The sequence below is a fragment of the Barbus barbus genome, assembly GCF_936440315.1.
Source record: "Barbus barbus genome assembly, chromosome: 42".
Classification (NCBI taxonomy): domain Eukaryota; kingdom Metazoa; phylum Chordata; class Actinopteri; order Cypriniformes; family Cyprinidae; genus Barbus; species Barbus barbus.
Genome location: NC_136720.1, coordinates 26,144,833 through 26,164,256, shown reverse-complemented (window position 1 = coordinate 26,164,256; position 19,424 = coordinate 26,144,833). Strand labels below are relative to the sequence as shown.

The window sequence follows — 19,424 nt, the reverse complement described above, 5'->3', positions numbered from 1 at the left end:
TCTGACTGCAGCTGCATCACGAACCATAAGTAAATGATTTCACAATGTTTTGTCAAGAAATTATTTTCATGTTGTCAAAACACAATAGTGAGGGGGCGTTGATCGTGGTTCCTATGCAAGGACCTTAGCCAATCATAACAGTGGCCAATTACTGACAAGCCTTAAAGGACCCGCCCCTTAAAACAGCATGAGGTTTTTCTACATTAATAACTTTAACATTATCAGTAAATCTCAAGGAACATATAAAAAAAAATCCATGTCATCATGACCCCTTTAATAAGGAAAACTTTGGATGGATTGTGATTTTCATGCCAGAATGGAGTCTGAAGTTATTACATTTGGATGAAAGATGTTTTCATAAATTTTTCTTTTATGCCAAAAATCATTAGGATATTAAGATCATGTTCCATGAAGATATTTTGTAAATTTCCTCCTGTAAATATATCAAAACTTAATTTTTGATTAGTAATATGCATTGCTAAGAACTTCATTTGAACAACTTTAAAAGTGATTTTTTTTTTTTGCAGCCTCAGATTCCCGATTTTCAAATAGTTGGAGCCAATATTGTCCAATCCTAACAAACCATACATCAAAGGAAAGATTATTTATTCAGCTTTCAGATTATGTATAAATCTCAATTTGAAAAAAACTGACTGGTTTTGTGGTCTCGGGTTCACAACATGAGCAGGAATGAGACCGGAGTCTGTTTGGATTTCATGTTGACTTTAATACTGCAGCATTCAGAGCTACAGAAGCAGAACACAGAGACACATGAACCGAAAGCCAACGTTTTAGATGGACTCGTAATAATATCACCTGAAATTCTGCGACACTCCAAACTCATGCAGGAACCAAATAAAGCAGAGTTTAAAGGCACCAAGCGTCCATTCTGAGGTCTCAGAGCATCTGATTCATTCACGCTGAAGCTGTTTGCTTCTGTTTCCCCTCAAACTGATGGCTGAGATCCAGTTTTCAGTCCAGTGTCAGAATGATTGTATAAAACTAAACAGAAGAGATTTCTGTGGAGGTCAAAGGCCGTATTTCTTCTGTAAGTCTTGAACAGAAGCGTCTCCCAGATCGGCGCTGTGAATGCAGTCAAACAGCTCCTGTAAGACTGACAGAAAGAAAAGAGTTGTGCTGTGTGCCCAGTGTGTGTGTGTGTGTGTGTGTGTGTGTGTTTGTACTTTTCTTCTCAGCAGACGACATGAACATGACGGCCATGTCAAACCTCCTCACACTCGCCAGGCTCCTCAGGACGGCCAGCACAAGAGACGCATCTTCATGTCTGAATTCACACAAGACACAGGAAACAGGAAATGACATCATGTTGAAGTGATGAAGTTTTCATTTGAAGTAATTTTATATATATTAGTCATTTTACTACATCTTCCACTTCAGTTAGTTGCCAATGTAACATTTCTAATTTTCACTTATATTTTTTTATTAAATAGTGTTATTCATAACTAAACCAAAAATATAAATGTTATAGTTATTCTTAGTTATGGTTATAGTAATTTTAATAGTTATCGTTAAAGGGATAGTTCACCTAAAAATGTAAATTTGATGTTTATCTGCTTACCCGCAGGGCATCTAAGATGTAGGTGACTTTGTTTCTTCAGTTGAACACAAACAAAGATTTTTAACTCAAACCGTTGCAGTCTGTCAGTCATATAATGGCAGTCATGGTAATGCACTTATACGTCTGCGATCCGCCGTAAAGCAAGAAGACGACGATGCGTCACGCGCCAGATGTTGTGAACGCGCTCAGGACCGTGCGGTGGATCAGAGGTAAATAACGATATAAATACTGTTTAGTTTCTTGCACAGACCGATTGTTTCGTGTCTTTAGACATCAATGTATCGTCACGAGCTGCAGGGTTTAATTTGGTTTTGTCTGTGTATGTTTTTTTTTCTCTCAAAGCCGTGAGTCCCATTGACTGCCATTATATGACTGACAGACTGCAACGGCTTGAGTTAAAAATCTTTGTTTGTGTTCAACTGAAGAAACAGTCACCTACATCTTGGATGCCCTGCGGGTAAGCAGATAACATCAAATGTTCATTTTTGGGTGAACTATCCCTTTAAAGTTATCATTCTTGGTTCATCATCATCAACAGTTTACATGTATATCATCATCATCATCACTGAGGACTCACTGAAAGGAGCTGTGGAAGGTCTTGAGGATGTGGTTGAGAACATCAGGCTCCAGAGAGTTCTGGAAGATCTTCAGATAAGCGTCTGGACTGATTTTCTGCAATGTTAATGAAATGTTGAGATGAGAAGCACAGATAGAAGACACGTGGAGACCGTGAGCGGCACTGACGCTACCTTCAGATATCTGTAAGTGGATTGTGGCTGGCGGCTGATCTTCCTGAGGTCGGCCTCCAGCTGAAAACTGCTGCTGGGTGGAGGAGGAATCAATTCAGCATCTGGGGATGTATCTTCAGGAGCCCTGAAACACAAGATATTAGCCGTGTTTCCACTGTCGGGCCAAAAGCGGGTGTGCTAGTGCGTGCCAGGGCCAGTCACGTTTCCACTGTCACTTCTGGGCTTGATCGTGCCTCGTCAGTTCTTTCTCGGGGCCAACGGCCAGGGTTTTTTGGCCCCACGTGAACCTTGGGCCAAAGCGGGCCAGCTGGGGCTATAGATGTGGTTATGAACAAAGGCGGAGTTTCTCCGTGTCTGGAGAGCGTCAGCGCCGTGGATTATTTCATCTACAGCTTTAAAGACTTTTAAAATAATTTGAGCTCAAAACTCACTTTCAGACAGCAGCGAGTGTTTGAAATAACTTCTGTTTGAGATCCGATGTGGATTATGATCGCCATACAAGGCAGAAATAAACTAAAAAAAGACTATGCACGCTAGCCATTAACGTTAACATGGTAAATACAACCGCTTGAAGAAATCAGAATTAGCTTCTCATTCTCTATCACAATCGTGTATTTATTTAGAAACATATTTTATCTGTCATAAGTCTCGATTCCAGACTTTAGCTCCGTGTATGTTAAAAAAATATAATAGCCTAAGGGGTTTTGTTCGGGAGCTCCCTCTGCCAATCAGGTCGTATTTTTGATGGAAAAAATATAGAAATGATCATTCTTTCTAAATGTGATGTATACTGTGAATACAAATAAACAGAAACAGACTCGACTGAATAAGTTACGTGTCCTCTTTCTGTTGTGAAATAACGGTTCATACCGCTTTATTTCTGTGTGACTTAGTTAATCCTGATAAATTAATTCATTATGATCAATGTATCATTTATTATTGTACAACATTGATGCTTTTGGATTTAAATCTTTAACAAAGCATGCAAACAAACGGCTGCTTTAATCATGTTAGTGAAGCGCTGTGGGGCTTCTGGCCTGACTGAGGAAACACAGCGTGATTTTGGACTCGGGGCTACAGGTCCGAGGCCTGTTTAAAGCACTGGCCCGACAGTGGAAAAGTGGCTAATGATAGTTTTCACGTGACGTCAAACTCTTACAGGAACACCCACCTGGAGGGCAAAACGAAGCTTTGCTCCACTGACCGCCAGCTATTTTTACGCAGATTGCATCAAGTAATAATGTAGTAAAACACAGATGTTAAAAGGCGAAATTCAGGAAACACCTCATTGATGATGCATATTTTGTACAGGCAAGCAGATGAAGCCAGAATATAAACACATTGTGCAAAGTTTGACATTAAATGTCTTCCCATAGAAAACCATTAGAAGGAAAACACTGAACCGTTAAGCGGATTGCGTTCATATTCCTGCCTCATCTGCTTGCCTGTGTAAACTATGCATCATTAATATGGTGATTACTGAATTTGATCTTTTAATATTAATGTTTTAAATATATTAAGGCACTTTAAGTGTTTTTACAAGGTTATGTCGCACTGTTTATGATTGAAATATTGCTGCGGGTGCTTAATATGGATTGCAAATGGCCAAAACTTGCATTTTGTTCAGAAATACCTTTGTTTTATTCTTTTGAGAGGTGATTGAAATATTTGTGGCTGTGAAAGGCTTGTGCTGCAGTTCTATGGATGTTTTGCCCTCCAGGTCTTCGAGCCGGTCACGTGACTGAAAGCTATGAATTGAAGGCCTCCGAGACGTCTTCTCACCTGGACAGAGGAGCGTCTGAGATGATCTCCTCTATCTTCTGGATCTTGTGATGCGGTGAAGACGTGACGGCAGACGTGGACGATGAGATCTCTCCACCCACCTCCTGTATGTCAATCCTCCTCAAGGGTTTCTGAGACGACACAAACACACATGATGTGTTGACACTTCAACGACCTTCATATTTAGACAGGCTCTCTGGTTACAGACTCACGGTGGATCTGAGGTGTTCAGGTTTGTTGATGGGCTGGATGGTTCTCCTCTGTTTGTTCTCCTCCGGAGCCAGAAGACCGCTGCTCCTCATCTCCTGATGAACAGATACACAGGTGAACAGATCGCACTAGAGCTGTGAGATTCATCAAAACCAATAACAGTACATGAACAACACCAACTCTATCTGCATGCACTCCAGGTTTGAGTCACTAATTATAACATGCAGCAAGAGAGTAGCAGTAGTATATTTTTCTTTAGCCAGCATCGTAGGCTATTTTCTGTTTGAGATCCAATGTGGATTATATATCATAGGTTAAAGTTTTTTTACATTAACTTTTTCTTGCAAAATTATACTGAATAACTCTTTAAGTGAGTTCATAAAAGAGTTTTCTACATATAATAATAATAAAATATGTATATAATTTCCAAGGAGGTAAAAAATTGAAGTGTGTTTGATTGAAAATATCCAAGTTCATATTTAAATGATGTAAATGTGGTTTAATATGAACAACAAAAGGTCTGATGCTTTTTTGGTTTGCTCTCATACAGATGAATATATTGAGGGTTAAAGACTGCTGGGTTATATTTATTTGCTTTTAGTTTTGCAACAAAAGAGAAGGCTCTCTGTGGGTTTCAACCAAAATAAAACCTTTATGGTATCAAAATTAGTCAAGTCAAAAATATTAGCTTCGTCATTTTACTGTTGTAATGTAAATAATAATATATTTTTTTAAATACTTGATTTTTTTAAATTTGTGCAAAATACTGGAATAAAATAAAATTTTCAATTACTAATTATTATTATATATTTTTTTATTTAGTCACTTTATATTTATTATTATGAATAATTATTATTTTATATTTATAATTAAATAAATAATTATTTTATTTTTAAATACAATTTTTTATTTTAGTGAAATATCACAATAATAATATTTTTTGTTGTCTTTTTTATATGTTTAATTATTAATAATAATATTATTATTAATATTATATAGCTATAGTGAAACATAATCACAAATCTTTGGCCAATTTTTTTATCAGAAAAGCTGCATGTGCACTTAATAAAAACAATTTTACAGCTATAATGAAAAAAATGTACACACTTATCTTAAAAGTTTTATCAAGTATCTTTTTATTAAGTGAATTACCTAAGAAATTGTATTAATAGCATTATTTCTTATTTTGGTTTTATTTAGTCATTTTTTTCATAATAATAATAGTGTAGCCATATTGATAAATATAATCAAAATATTTTGGTCAAATTGTTCTGATACAAACAAGCATTTAAAAACACAATCACAATAATTTTTATCATAAAACTGCAATCAGATTTTTGTCCCCAAATCATCCTGAGATCTAACATGAAACCATGATGGTCACACGTACCGCTGAGAGTTTCTCGATCTCACTCGTGGCCTGTTTGTTTCCCGGCTCCAGCTTCAGAACCTGCTCAAAATCTGCAGACAAACACAAACGCATGTGAGCTCTTCAGAAACATGGATTAGGCTGTGAAAGTGAGCGAAGCGATGGATGATGAACCTTCTTTGGCCTCTCGGACCCTGCCTAGAGCGGCTCTGGCCGTGGCTCGTCTGGCGAAGGCTTTGGCGTAGGTGGCGTCCAGAGCGAGGGCCGCGCTGCAGTCCTGCTCCGCCTCGCTGAACCTGCACGAACACAAACCACACGCTCACACACAGAACGAACACGCACTACACCAGAGCTGGGGAAAGTTACTTTTAAAAGTAATGCATTACAATATTGTGTTACTTCCTAAAAATGTAACTAATTGCATTACTTCGGTACTTTTTTTGGAAAGTAATGTTACACGTTACTTTTGTATTACTTTTTCTCGTCAGGGCTGGGCTTGCTTGTTTGTTTTTAATATAAACTATTATATTTTTGGCAAATGTAAAAGCCCTTTCACACCAAAAGTGAAATGAATAAGCCTCAGGGTGAAGGTAATGTAAATATGTCTGTACAGTAGAGGGCTTGTGCATTCTGGACAGTTCACAACTCTTCAGCAATTAAAAAGTAAAAGAAAGAAACACAAATATTATGTTTATCTAAAGTCATTTTGGTTCATTAGTATGGTTGCATTAGATCATCGAAGGTCAGAAGCAAAGACACTGGTTAATAAAATGGGATTTCTTTTATTATTATGTTATTTAATGTGACCCTGGAGCACAAGTCTTAAGTCGCTGGGGTATATTTGTAGCAATAGTAGCCAACAATACATTGTATGGATCAAAATTATTGATTTTTCTTTTATGCCAAAAATCATTAGGATATTAAGTAAAGATCATGTTCCATAAAGATATTTTGTCAATTTCTTACCATAAATATATCAAAACTTCATTTTTGATTAGTAATATGCATTGCTAAGAACTTCATTTGAACAACTTTAAAGGAGATTTTCTCAATATTTAGATTTTTTTGCACCCTCAGATTCCAGATTTTCTAATAGTTGTATCTCAGACAAATATTGTCCTATCATAACAAACCATACATCAATGAAAGATTATTTATCCAGCTTTCAGATGAGGCATAAATCTCAATTTCGGAAAATTGACCCTTATGACTGGTTTTGTGGTCCAGGGTCACATATTTAATTATTGCAGTTTTGCATCATATTTTATGTTTTTATTCATTTTGAACATGGTAACACGAGAGCTGTCAGTCAATAATAACTGGTGTTACTTATTTGAAAAAGTACCTCAGATATTTCCTTCTAAATTAAAAAGGAATGCGTTACTTTACTAGTGACTTGAAAAAAGTCATCTGATTATGTACTTGTAATGCATTACCCCAACACTGCACTAGACATTGAGCGCACTTCTGAGGTATGTGTCACCTGTGGAGTTTGAGGTAGGCCATGGCTCTGTTAGCGGGCAGCAGCGCATTCGTCCCATCTGCCTCCATTCCTCTGGAGTAACACTCCACTGCCGCCTCGTACTTGCCTTCTTTAAAGTAAGCATTCCCCTGAAACACACAGAAACGGCGTCAGTGTTCAGATCAGCTCAATCACACGATGAAGAAGAAGAGACGCTTCTCACTCTGTCCTTCTGCACGACTGCTTCCTGTTTCCTCTGCTGTTCCTGCAGCCGCTGCTGCTGTAAGGGATCCGCTGTTGTCTGCTCAGCATCGCTCTCGCTCTTCTCCGCCGTTCTTCCACTCGATCCCAGCACCTGGAACAAAGCATCGGTCACTGACAGATCTCACCGCACACACATCTGTCAAACCGGATCGGCTACAGACCTGCTGGAGCTTCTGGATCTCATTCTGGGCCTCCGAGTTTCCAGGATCCAGTTTGAGAACCACTTCATAATCTGGACCAATGAACAGAGACTGGGTTTTATGATTAGATTCAGACTGGATTTTTACTCAATTTTTATTGTCATTTTTATTTCTTGTGCATCTGTTGAAATGCGTGATCATTTTTTAAAACATTATTTAAAACATATATAAAGGAAAATTACACTACTAATCAATTTGGAATAATTAAGATTTTTGAAGGTCTTTTATGTTGCATTTATTTGAAAACTGCTGCTTAATATTTTAAAGATAGGATGACAAAATAATGAAAATAAAAATTTAATAAGTTAGAATAAAATAATCAGAATAACCTAAAATAAGACTGGAGTATTATCTGCTGAAAATTTAAATTTAATTACAGCAATACATTTCATTTAACTATATATACACACGTTAACAGTTATTTTATATTGTAATAATATTTCACAATATTGCTGTTTTTACTGTATTTTTTACAAAATAAAATTAAATAAAAATTAAATAAGTTAAAACAAAATAATTAGAACACATTTAATTAAAACAAGACAATGATGCTGAAAATTCAGATTTGATCACAGCAATAAATTACATTTCACAATATATTCACATAGAAAACAGTTATTTTAAATGTAATAATATTTAACTGTTTTTACTGTATTTTTGATCAAATACATGCAGGCTTGTTGAGCAGAGGACACTTCTTTCAAAATTGTTTAATTATTTGAAAATTTTGACTATTGTTGTACATTGCAAATTTCATAAATAAATATGTGAACAGTTGCCAGGGCAGAAATATGTCCTTTTAAAAAGGCTTTAAAATCTAAAGCACTTTGAATTATCGTTGTGTGTGAAATGTGCAATGAATCATTTAGAATGATTTGTGAACCAGTTCAACTGAATCATTAAAAAGATTCAATCGACTCACAAATTCAGGCACTTTTTTGCTGATGGATTATTTCAGATCAGAGCAGAACTAGATAAATATTCAGTCACGACAGTAACTTTATTCACTTCCATGATTTCCTGATAGAGCTTCAGACCTTCGAGAGCGTCCTGGTGTTTGCTGAGCGCCGCGCGTGCCGCCGCTCTCCTCATGTACGCTTTGATGTATTTCCCGTCCAGAGCGATGGCCAGATTACAGTCGGACTCGGCCACAGCAAACCTGCGGCACAGAAACACTCTCATCAGGACCGATCCACCAGAACACACCTGTAAGAAGACGGGAGACGCTGTACTTGTTCAGTCTGAAGAAGCAGGCCGCTCTGTTGGTGGGCAGGACAGGGCTGTACGGATCGACGTCCATTCCTCTGGTGTAACACTCAATGGCGCTGTCGTACCGGCCGTCCCGGAAGAACTCATTCCCCTAAACATCAACAAACGGTCAACATCATTTTGGTTTATTACAGTTCATCATGAGAAGGTTTTATGAAGGTAAACTGAAGACTTCAAGGCCTTTCTAAGAACATTTAAGGGGAGACACTGCAGGCAAAAACTGTTTTTTCATTAATTTTTGTTTTTTTCATAGTGTTTTTTTCAGACTAGTGGAAAGAAAACATCCAAAAGACACTGTTAAGTGTTTCTTTTATTGCACTTTATCTGTGTGTCAATAGATTTCAATTACAATACATATTTTTAAAGGCCGTTTTCTCAAAATGAGTTTTTCACTTCAGTAGCACTTACACACCAAACATTTTTATTCCTGTCTATATCCTGAAGGTTTTTACAGAGGGATTTGTTCATATATAATTTGCTTGATTATATACATTTTATTCCCCCAAAATTGTGAAAATAGTATTTAAAAATTATTTTTTTCTGAATTATGGAGTGACAAAATGAGATTCCCTCTGTAAAAACGTTTGACTCTAATATGTCAAAAAAATTAAACCTGAATTTTGAAACTGACTTCATACAGTCTTTAGATTTTTGTACTATAAATGTATGCAACTTAGCACATATTTAATTAAATAACGCCTCATTTGCATATTTAAACCTAACATTTAAGAAAACTTGTAATACAAAAAATGTTTGCAATTATCAATGTAATCAATCAACTAGGTATTGAAGGCGATAACTATTAGTTATTTTTTCCCCTATTCACCTGCAGTGTCTCGCCTTAAGGAATAAACTGAAGGGACCATAATAACTCGATACAGGGGCATCATGCGAAAGTTTGTGAACCCCTTGCAGAATCTGTCAAAATGTGAATAATTTTTACAAAATAAGAGGGATCATACAAAATGCATGCTATTTTTTATTTAGTACTGTCCTGAATAAGATATTTTACATTAAATATGTTTACATATAGTCCACAAGACAAAAAGAAATTCCAGCATCTTTTGCATATTTGAACCCTTTCCAGCAGTGACTGTATGATTCTGAGATCCATCTTTTCACACTGAGGACAACTGAGGGACTCAAACACAACTATTATAAAAGGTTCAAACACTCACTGATGCTCCAGAAGGAAACACGATGCATTAAGAGCCGGGAGGTTAGGGTTACAAAATCTAAGTTACAACTTCCAACCGATCTTCATTACTTTTTAATTCACTTTACAAAAATGACAAATGTGGAAAAGTTTTCCACTGTTCTTGTTTTAAGCATAAACTCGCTTTTCAATTTAACCCTAACTGATTAACAATTCAATTTCTCCAGAATCCCTGATTTAAGGATGTTTAGATTCATTGTATTGTATTCACTGTATTGTTTCGCAATGCATGCAACATTTCATGCCATGACTGGTTAAAAACTAAGCTCAGAATCGTTGCAGAGAGAATCGCGATGCATCGATTTTTTTCTCCCACCCCTATTTCCTACCATAAACGTCATTTTTGATTAGTAATATGCATTGCTAAGAACTTCATTTGAACAACTTTAAAGGAGATTTTCTCAATATTTAGATTTTTTTGCTCCCTCAGATTCCAGATTTTCAAATAATTGCATCTCAGCCAAATATTGTCCTATCATAACAAACCATACATCAATGAAAGATTATTCAGCTTTCAGATCATGCATAAATCTCAGTTTAAAAAAATGGACCCTTAAGACTGGTTTTGCGGTCCAGGGTCAAATTTTGTCTAACAAAGTGAACACTAACGGACCTTCTCTTTCTCGGTCAGCGCCAGATCTCTGTCCACCTGAAGCCCTTCAGAGTCTGATTCATTGGAGTGGACCGGGCTCTCCTCTGCGTCCATGGCCTCCAGAGACTTTTCCTGCAAACATACAGCATTCATCGGTGAAATCATTGCATCTTTATGCACATCAGAGATTGAATCAGAACACATATTATATTACCACATCAAATTTGTCCCAGGCCTGATAATCGTAGGATTTTATGCGCTGTGCCTCCTTTTGCTCCTTCGGGCCGTCGCCGTTAGTCTGATGCTTCACACTCTTCTTTACCTTCTTATAATCTTTGTTCCTCACCGGCGGGAGATTTTTCTGGAATAAAACACATTTTAGCAAACAAACAGCCGAATCTGAAGTGCTCAGAATCTCTGAGTTTTACCGGCGGTTCGCTGACGTTTCCGGTGTGAAGCTGCTGGTCTTTCTTCTTGATTTCTTCCTCCCAGTTGTTCAGCTCCTTCATGAAGTTCTGCAGATCTTCTGCGTTCTGTCGCATCTGTATCTGCAGCTCCACCGCTTTATTTCCTGACATTACTGAGCTCTTCGAGACAACATCAGACAGATTCCCTGCAACACACATGATTTCACCAGTTTAAAACAACTACAGACTACTACAATACAAACACTGTTCATTCATCCACCGCTCCATAACATTGTCTTTCAGACCAGTGGAAACAAAAACATCCTAAAGGGTTTATTTATTGCATTTTATCTATTTGCATCTGTAGAAAAGTTTTTATCTCCACTTCAGCAGCACTTACACTAAAACTTAGTTTTATTCTTCTCTATATTTAGAAAGGTTTCACTGTGGGGTTTGTTCATGTATCATTTACACTGATTTATACAACATTTGTTTCCTAAAACATGATACAAATGCATATCTTTAAGTTTCTATCTCCATTTCAGCAGCACTTACACCAAACCTTACAGTTTTATTCCTCTCTATATTCTGAAGGTTTCTACAGAGGGGTTTGTTTATCCATAATTTTCCTGATTTTATACAACATTTTATCTGTAAAAACATGGTGAAAATGCATATCTTTAAAGGTTGAGCTTCTTTCTCCACTTTAGCAGCACTTACAAACACCAAAACTAACAGTTTTATTTCTAGCTATATTCTGAAGGTGTGAGTGTGTGTGCGTGTGTGTGTGTGTGTGTGTGTGTGTGAGAGAGAGTCTGAGAGTGTGTGTGAGAGTCTGAGTGAGTGTGTGTGTGAGTCTGAGTGAGTGTGTGTGTGTGTGTGTGTGTGTGTGTGTGTGTGTGTGTGTGTGTGAGTCTGAGTGAGTGAGTGTGTGTGTGTGAGTGTGTGTGAGAGAGTCTGAGTGAGTGTGTGTGTGTGTGTGTGTGTGAGTGTGTGAGTGAGAGTCTGAGTGAGTGTGAGTGTGTGTGTGAGTCTGAGTGAGTGTGTGTGTGTGTGTGTGTGAGTCTGAGTGAGTGTGTGTGTGTGTGTGTGTGTGTGTGTGTGTGTGAGAGAGTCTGAGTGAGTGTGTGTGTGTGTGTGTGTGTGTGTGTGTGAGTGAGAGTCTGAGAGTGTGTGTGAGAGTCTGAGTGAGTGTGTGTGTGTGTGTGTGTGTGTGTGTGTGAGAGTCTGAGTGAGAGTCTGAGTGAGTGTGTGTGAGAGTCTGAGTGAGAGTCTGAGTGAGTGTGTGTGAGTGTGTGTGTGAGTCTGAGTGAGTGTGTGTGTGTGTGTGTGTGTGTGTGTGAGTCTGAGTGAGTGAGTGTGTGTGTGTGTGTGTGTGTGTGTGTGTGTGTGTGAGAGAGTCTGAGTGAGTGTGTGTGTGTGTGTGTGTGAGTGTGAGTGAGAGTCTGAGAGTGTGTGTGAGAGTCTGAGTGAGTGTGTGAGTGAGAGTCTGAGTGAGTGAGTGTGTGTGTGTGTGTGTGTGTGTGTGTGTGAGAGTCTGAGTGAGAGTCTGAGTGAGTGTGTGTGTGTGTGAGTCTGAGTGAGTGAGTGTGTGTGTGTGTGTGTGTGTGTGTGTGTGTGTGAGTGAGTGAGAGTCTGAGAGTGTGTGTGAGAGTCTGAGTGAGTGTGTGAGTGAGAGTCTGAGTGAGTGTGTGTGTGTGTGTGTGTGTGTGTGTGTGAGTGAGAGTCTGAGAGTGTGTGTGAGAGTCTGAGTGAGTGTGTGTGTGTGTGTGTGTGAGAGAGAGTCTGAGTGTGTGTGTGTGTGTGTGTGTGTGTGTGAGAGAGTCTGAGTGTGTGTGTGTGTGTGTGTGTGTGTGTGTGTGAGTCTGAGTGTGTGTGCAAATCAGTGCATTTTTCATGAGATATAACATTTCAGAAAACTTGCAGTATAAGATGTAACGTCTTAATGTACTGTGATTAATTAACTAGGAATCTATGGTGATATCTATCAAATAAAAGTTTAACAGTTTGACCATAATTAGCACCGGGTACCATAGAAAACTACTGTCATCAAAATAATAATTATTCGTATTTAATATCTATATTACTTTAGAGTCATATAATTAAAACACAATGATTACTTATTACGGCCGTTATCGCTAATTCTGATTTTAATGATTTTAGGAAACAATGGTGGTAACTATAGTAACTACGCTAGCGGAAGCTACGGTTACCATGGTAACCGTATTAAAGTTAAACTAACAACAAAGCGATCCTGAAAAATCCTGCTAACTACAGATTAATAAGCGATTCCGCAAAACAATACGACTCGAAATTAAAAATCGTCGGTTTGTAAGTTAAATCTAGAATATTCGCTGTATCTGCGACAGAAACATCATTATTATGAGCTGTGTGGAGTTAAATACAGAGATAAACGACTCTGATCATTAAATTATGATTTACTTGATCTCAAATGTTTTTTAGTAAACACACGGGTTAATGTTACTGGCATGCTAACGCACATGCGGGATATTTCACTGCTAATTATAAACTTGTCTTAAACGCATGTTATAGAAACTCATCCAGGTGGGTTTAAACGAGCGGTTTGATCAGAATCAGAAGTGTGTGTCATACCTGTAGCGTTAGTGAAGATGAAGAAGACTTCTGATCAGGAGTTTGTGTTCAGCGCCATGACAGCACAAACTGCTCTGCGCGCATGCGCGAACTACGTCACGCACGCGAAACGCACTGCGCGCACGTATTGGCGCCGAAAAAAAGCGAAAAGGCTAGAAATAATTATTTTCTTCATTACTCATTTTTTGGTGTTTATAATGTTCGTCAAAATATGAAATATATATATTTTTAAAGAATAGTGTCGTTTAGTCGGGGGGACTTTTATTCTGAAAACAAAAACAACCTTGACGAGATCTTATTTTAAGCAAAATTATCTTATTTCGAAAAGCAAAACAATACAACAATAAGTACCGCCTACACTAAGTAGGTTCAGTAAAAACGCGACTTCTTTGATCCCTCCATCACCCTTCGGCTGCTTTCAGTCACGTGACTCGCGGACACCCGCGTGACCTCTGCGTACACGCGCAGCTCAGAGCTATGGCTCAAAACAGAGCAAAAGAAGAAGAATCTATTAATAAAGAGAACAAAGAGCAGAAGGAGGAGGACTTCGGCTACAACTTATATCCCGAGCGCGGCAGCAGCAAGTTCAAGCAGGGCTCGATCGGAGAGAGTCTCTTCACCTTTAAACACAAGTGTCAGATCATGCTGCAGTTCGCCATGGACACTAGTAAGGGAACAGCAGCAGTATTTGTTTCCATTATTGCAATATTAAAATAAGACTTTCTAGACTTTAACTTACAGAAGTATGCAATAATGTGTTTGTAGAGAACTGTATACACACACTTAACGTTACTCACTCACACTCAAACACACACTCACACACACACACTCAAACACACACAGAGATTCACTCACACACACACACACACACACACACACACACACAGTCTCACACACACACACACACACACACACACACACACACACACAGACAGACAGACACACACATATACACACACACACACAGAGACTCAAACACACACAGAGACTCACTCACTCACTCACACACACACACACACACACTCAAACACACAGAGACTCACTCACTCTCACACACACACACACACACACACACACACAGACAGACAGACACACACATATACACACACATATACACACAGAGACTCAAACACACACAGAGACTCACTCACACACACACTCACTCACTCACTCACTCACACATACTCACACACACACACACACACACACACACACAGACAGACACACACATATACACACACACACAGAGACTCAAACACACACAGAGACTCACTCACTCACTCACACACACACACACACACACACACATACTCACACACACACACACACACACACATACTCACACACACACACACACACACACACACACACACATACTCACACACACACACACACACACACACAGACAGACACACACATACTCACTCACTCTCTCACACACACACACGTCATGTTTTAGATCATCTCTGCATTACTATGAAAGCTTGTTTCCATCACAAAATACAAGGAAAAAATAAAAGGGTGATTTATGATGTTGTTTTGGGGGAATCTCACAATTTAGATTTTGTCTTGCAATTCTGAGTTTACATTTGACAAGATGTGTATTTGTCTCTGCCGCACAATATGTATACATATACAACTCTGAGTTCATATCTCACAATTATTATTATTATTTGTATTTATTTTTTTATTTTTCCACCAAGTTAAAAAATTTAATTGTATTTTTTTTTTAATCTCACAATTCTGACTTTTTCTCAGAGTTATAAGTTTATATCTTGCAATTCTTTTTTGGTCTCTGCCACTGAATTTAAAAATAAAAAAGGTAATTCCAATTATATTTTTATTATGATTCTTACTATTTTAATATCACAATTTAGACTTTTTTTCTAAGAATTTTGAGTTTACGTCTGGCAATGCTGTTTTTTTCTACAATAGAATAAAAAATTAAAAAGGTATTTGCAACTTTTTATTTCATAATTCTCATAATTCTAAGAAAAAAGTCACAATTATGAAATAGGTTGTAGTTACCTTTATTTTTTGTTGCATGGCGGAAACAAGCTTCCACAGATTACAGTAAAGTATGCAGTCGCTACAGACATGAACTGAAGCGGTGTGTGTCTCTTTCAGGTCCTTACGCTAAACTCCTGCTGGGTGCCATGAAGAGCTCCGGCTGGTAAGAGCTTCTTTCACATGAACTCTTCCTCTAGAGCTGCGTGTCGCTGACGTGTTGTTATCTGATTTCCTCTCAGTACAGTTTATAAAGACAGACATTTCTCCTGTGAGGACTGCGACGGGACGGTCAGCGGTGGGTTTGATGCTGTCACCTCTCAGGTGAGTCCCCTAAAACCTCTTCATGAGCCCAAACTCATCGTGATGTTCGTCTGAACTGAGTGTATGTGGGTTTATCTGCTGCAGATCGTCTTATGCCAGAACAACATCCATCAGCAGGCTCACATGAACCGCGTGGTGACCCACGAACTCATCCATGCCTTCGATCACTGCAGGGCCAGAGTCGACTGGTTCAGCAACTTCAGACACCTGGCCTGTTCAGAGGTGAGCAAACAGTGGCAGGACAAGTTACGTTTAAAAAAATAAATTGGTTTTAGAAACCACATCTAAAATATAAAATACTGAAACCAAAATACATGCTTTTAAAAACCTCATATAAAATTAAAGATTAGAATCCAAAATAAAATGTTAAAAAACACATCTAAAAAACAAAAAACTTTTTTTTAACTATAATAAAACATTCTACAATTAACATCTAAAATTAAAAATAATATAATAAAATTAAAAACCACATCTAAAATTAAAAAAAGAGAAATTTTAGAAATTGCATCTAAAATTAAAAATATCATTCAAAATAAAATGCTTTAAAAATCACATATAAAATAAAAAATAGCATCCAAAATGTTTTAGAAACTACATCTTAATAATGCAACCCAAGTAAAACGTTTTAGAAACTACATCTAAAATGAAGAAACGTAATATAACCAAAATTAAAATGTTTTAGAAAAATAAAAAAAATACTGTAACCATAATAAAAAATTCTAGAGACCACATATAACATTTAAAAAATAATATAATCAAAACAAAGAAATGTAAAAACTACATCTAAAATAAAAAATAAATATTTTAGAAATTACATCTAAAATATAACCCAAAATAAAACATTTTAGAAATCACATGTAAAATTAAAAGTAGCATCCAATATGTTTTAGAAACCACTTCTAAAATAAAAAAAAATAGCGAAATAATAATATAAACAAAATTAAAATATTTTAGAAACTACATCTAAAAACAATTATAATAATAAACCAAAAAAAATGTTTTAGTAACTGCATCTGAAATTAAAGAATTATAACTAAACTAAAACCTTTTTAAAAACCACATCTAATATTTAAAAATATTTAAACTAAAATAAAACTATTTAGAGACATTTAAAACATGTCACCCTGGTAATATTGTTAACATTGTGTTTACTGCAAAAAACCCAAACTACACCAAACTGCAGACTGTGATGGAAACTGTGTTAAAATAATGTATAGCGTGAGGCGTTTTACAGCAATCTGAAATGTGTGTTTGTTTTGTTCCCTTCAGATCCGAGCCGCCAATCTGAGCGGAGACTGTTCGTTCGTTAACGAGATGTCCAGATTTAACTTTGGCCTGAAAGAGCACCACCAGGTTTGTTGATTTGTCTGTGTGTCGTGGATGGTTTCTGGATGTGTGTTCACGTGTGTTTATGTTTCAGGCGTGTGTTCGCAGCCGAGCGCTGCGCTCCATCCTCGCCGTTCGCAAGGTGAGCCGCGAGGAGGCGGAGCAAGTTGTTGACGAGGTGTTTGACAGCTGTTTCCATGACCACGCCCCCTTCAGCCGCATCCCACACAGCAAGAAGGACGCCAAGTTCGCACACAGGGATTACGAGAACCGAGACCGATACTACGCAAACCTCTGAGAAATATAAGATCCTGTGCTGTTCATTCATGTTCAGGAAGAATTATAAAACCACATACTTGCCTTTTCCATCACTAAATGCTTGACAACACCATTTATGTTGATCTTTATCTGAGCATCAGTTTGAAATGGAGGAGATTATTTATTGATGGATTGGCGATCAAATCCGTCTTTGTATATGATTGTACAGGTTTTTATGTGTTATTCTTGCAAACATTCAGTGTTCATGGAGCCTCAGGTTTCTATAATAAATCTGAGTTCTGCACAAAACTGAAAACCTTTCCATTTTTAAATAATAGAGAATTAAATAAAAGTTATTTTACATGAGTGTTTTTCCTCAGTTGATCCACACGGCGGCGCTGATGCTGTTAGTTTGATTATGGACTCAAATTTACATTGAATTATAGAATTAATTCAGTTATTTTTATTTATTTTATATTATACAAATACACTATACATTAATATTTTAATTTAATTCTTTTTTTAAGTTTGATATTTTTATATTAATATTGATATTACACGCACTTTAATTCCTTTGATTGAATATTAAATATTTGAATAATTACGGAATTTATTTATTAGTTTATTTTTAAATTAATTTATTTTACATTATACAAGTACATTATACATTAATATTTTAATTGTATTAATTTTTTTTTTAAGTTTGATATTTTTATATCAGTATTGATATTACACATACATTTAATTCCTTGTGAATATTAAATATTTGAATAATTAAGGAATTTATTTGTTTATTTTATATTATACAAATACATTAATATTTTAATTTAATTCTTTTTTTTAAGTTTGATATTTTTATATCAATATTGATATTACACTTTAATTCCTTTGATTGAATATTAAATATTTGAATAATTAAGGAATTAGTTTATTTTTTAATTAATTTATTTTATATTATACAAATACATACATTATACATTGATATTTAATTTTTTTTTTAAAGTTTGATATTTTTATATCAATATTGATATTACACTTTAATTCCTTTGAATATTAAATATTTGAATAATTAAGGAATTTATTCATTAATTTATTTTATATTATACAAATACATACATTATACAGTAATATTTTAAATTAATTCTTTTTTTTTAAGTTTGATATTTTTATATCAATATTGATATTACACTTTAATTCCTTTGATTGAATATTAAATATTTGAATAATTAAGGAATTTATTTATTATTTTGTTTTTTAAGTACATACATTATACATTAATATTTTAATTTAATTCATTTTCAATTCATAAATATTTGAAGAATTAATTTATTAATTGTAATATACCCTTTTTTAATATAAAAACAAAATTTTAACATTTTAAGTCAGATATTTTTATCAATATATTATTTTAAAATCGTATATGATAGGGTTCTAGAGTCAGTTGCGTCGTTGATCCACACGGTGGCGCTGTCGAGTCTAATGGACTCGCAATAAACCCAAACAAGCTCATCTTTCCATATACCTTTAGCATCTGAGTTACTATCACCGATCTAGAAATAATTCTCTGTTATAGATCAGTGGATCCTATAAAGTGATGATGTTCAGAAGTAAATAGAAGAGAAGAGTATTTTATGAGAGAGACTGTGGGCAGAGCTAGTAATGCCATTGGTTGATAATGTGATTAATAACAGACACCTGCCAGAGATTAGATTAGATTAGTATAACAAACTAGAAACTGCGTGAACACAGAACTCATCTCTGAATGCGGTAAATACGTTTTCTTCACATTTATGACAA

General features: G+C 36.2%; 2 protein-coding genes across 4 annotated transcripts; one reads left to right on the top strand and one right to left on the bottom strand.

Moving 5' to 3' along the window:
- Window positions 1-523: 523 nt before the first annotated feature.
- Window positions 524-14,155, bottom strand: LOC306861316 (RNA polymerase II-associated protein 3-like). Of its 3 annotated transcripts, none has more exons than XM_079403513.1 (17): window positions 13,713-14,155; window positions 11,121-11,305; window positions 10,907-11,053; window positions 10,714-10,824; window positions 8,848-8,975; window positions 8,653-8,774; window positions 7,577-7,647; window positions 7,375-7,506; window positions 7,173-7,300; window positions 5,864-5,985; window positions 5,711-5,781; window positions 4,323-4,415; window positions 4,111-4,241; window positions 2,329-2,452; window positions 2,157-2,251; window positions 1,185-1,285; window positions 524-1,114 (listed from the first exon to the last, which is right to left on the bottom strand). In XM_079403513.1, the coding sequence occupies exons 2-17, from the start codon at window positions 11,268-11,270 to the stop codon at window positions 1,029-1,031; spliced, it is 1,812 nt and encodes a 603-aa protein (XP_079259639.1). In that variant the 5' UTR covers window positions 11,271-11,305; window positions 13,713-14,155; the 3' UTR covers window positions 524-1,028. The 3 variants fall into 3 exon arrangements, 2 of the variants coding, with proteins under 2 accessions (XP_079259639.1, XP_079259640.1); XM_079403514.1 differs by having other exon boundaries at window positions 11,136-11,305; window positions 13,713-13,792; XR_013783464.1 differs by having other exon boundaries at window positions 711-1,114; window positions 2,329-3,429; window positions 13,713-13,790.
- Window positions 13,325-17,995, top strand: LOC306861317 (mitochondrial inner membrane protease ATP23 homolog). Its single transcript, XM_079403515.1, has 6 exons — window positions 13,325-14,379; window positions 15,840-15,885; window positions 15,962-16,043; window positions 16,128-16,265; window positions 17,313-17,396; window positions 17,464-17,995. The coding sequence occupies exons 1-6, from the start codon at window positions 14,190-14,192 to the stop codon at window positions 17,665-17,667; spliced, it is 744 nt and encodes a 247-aa protein (XP_079259641.1). The 5' UTR covers window positions 13,325-14,189; the 3' UTR covers window positions 17,668-17,995.
- Window positions 17,996-19,424: the final 1,429 nt, after the last annotated feature.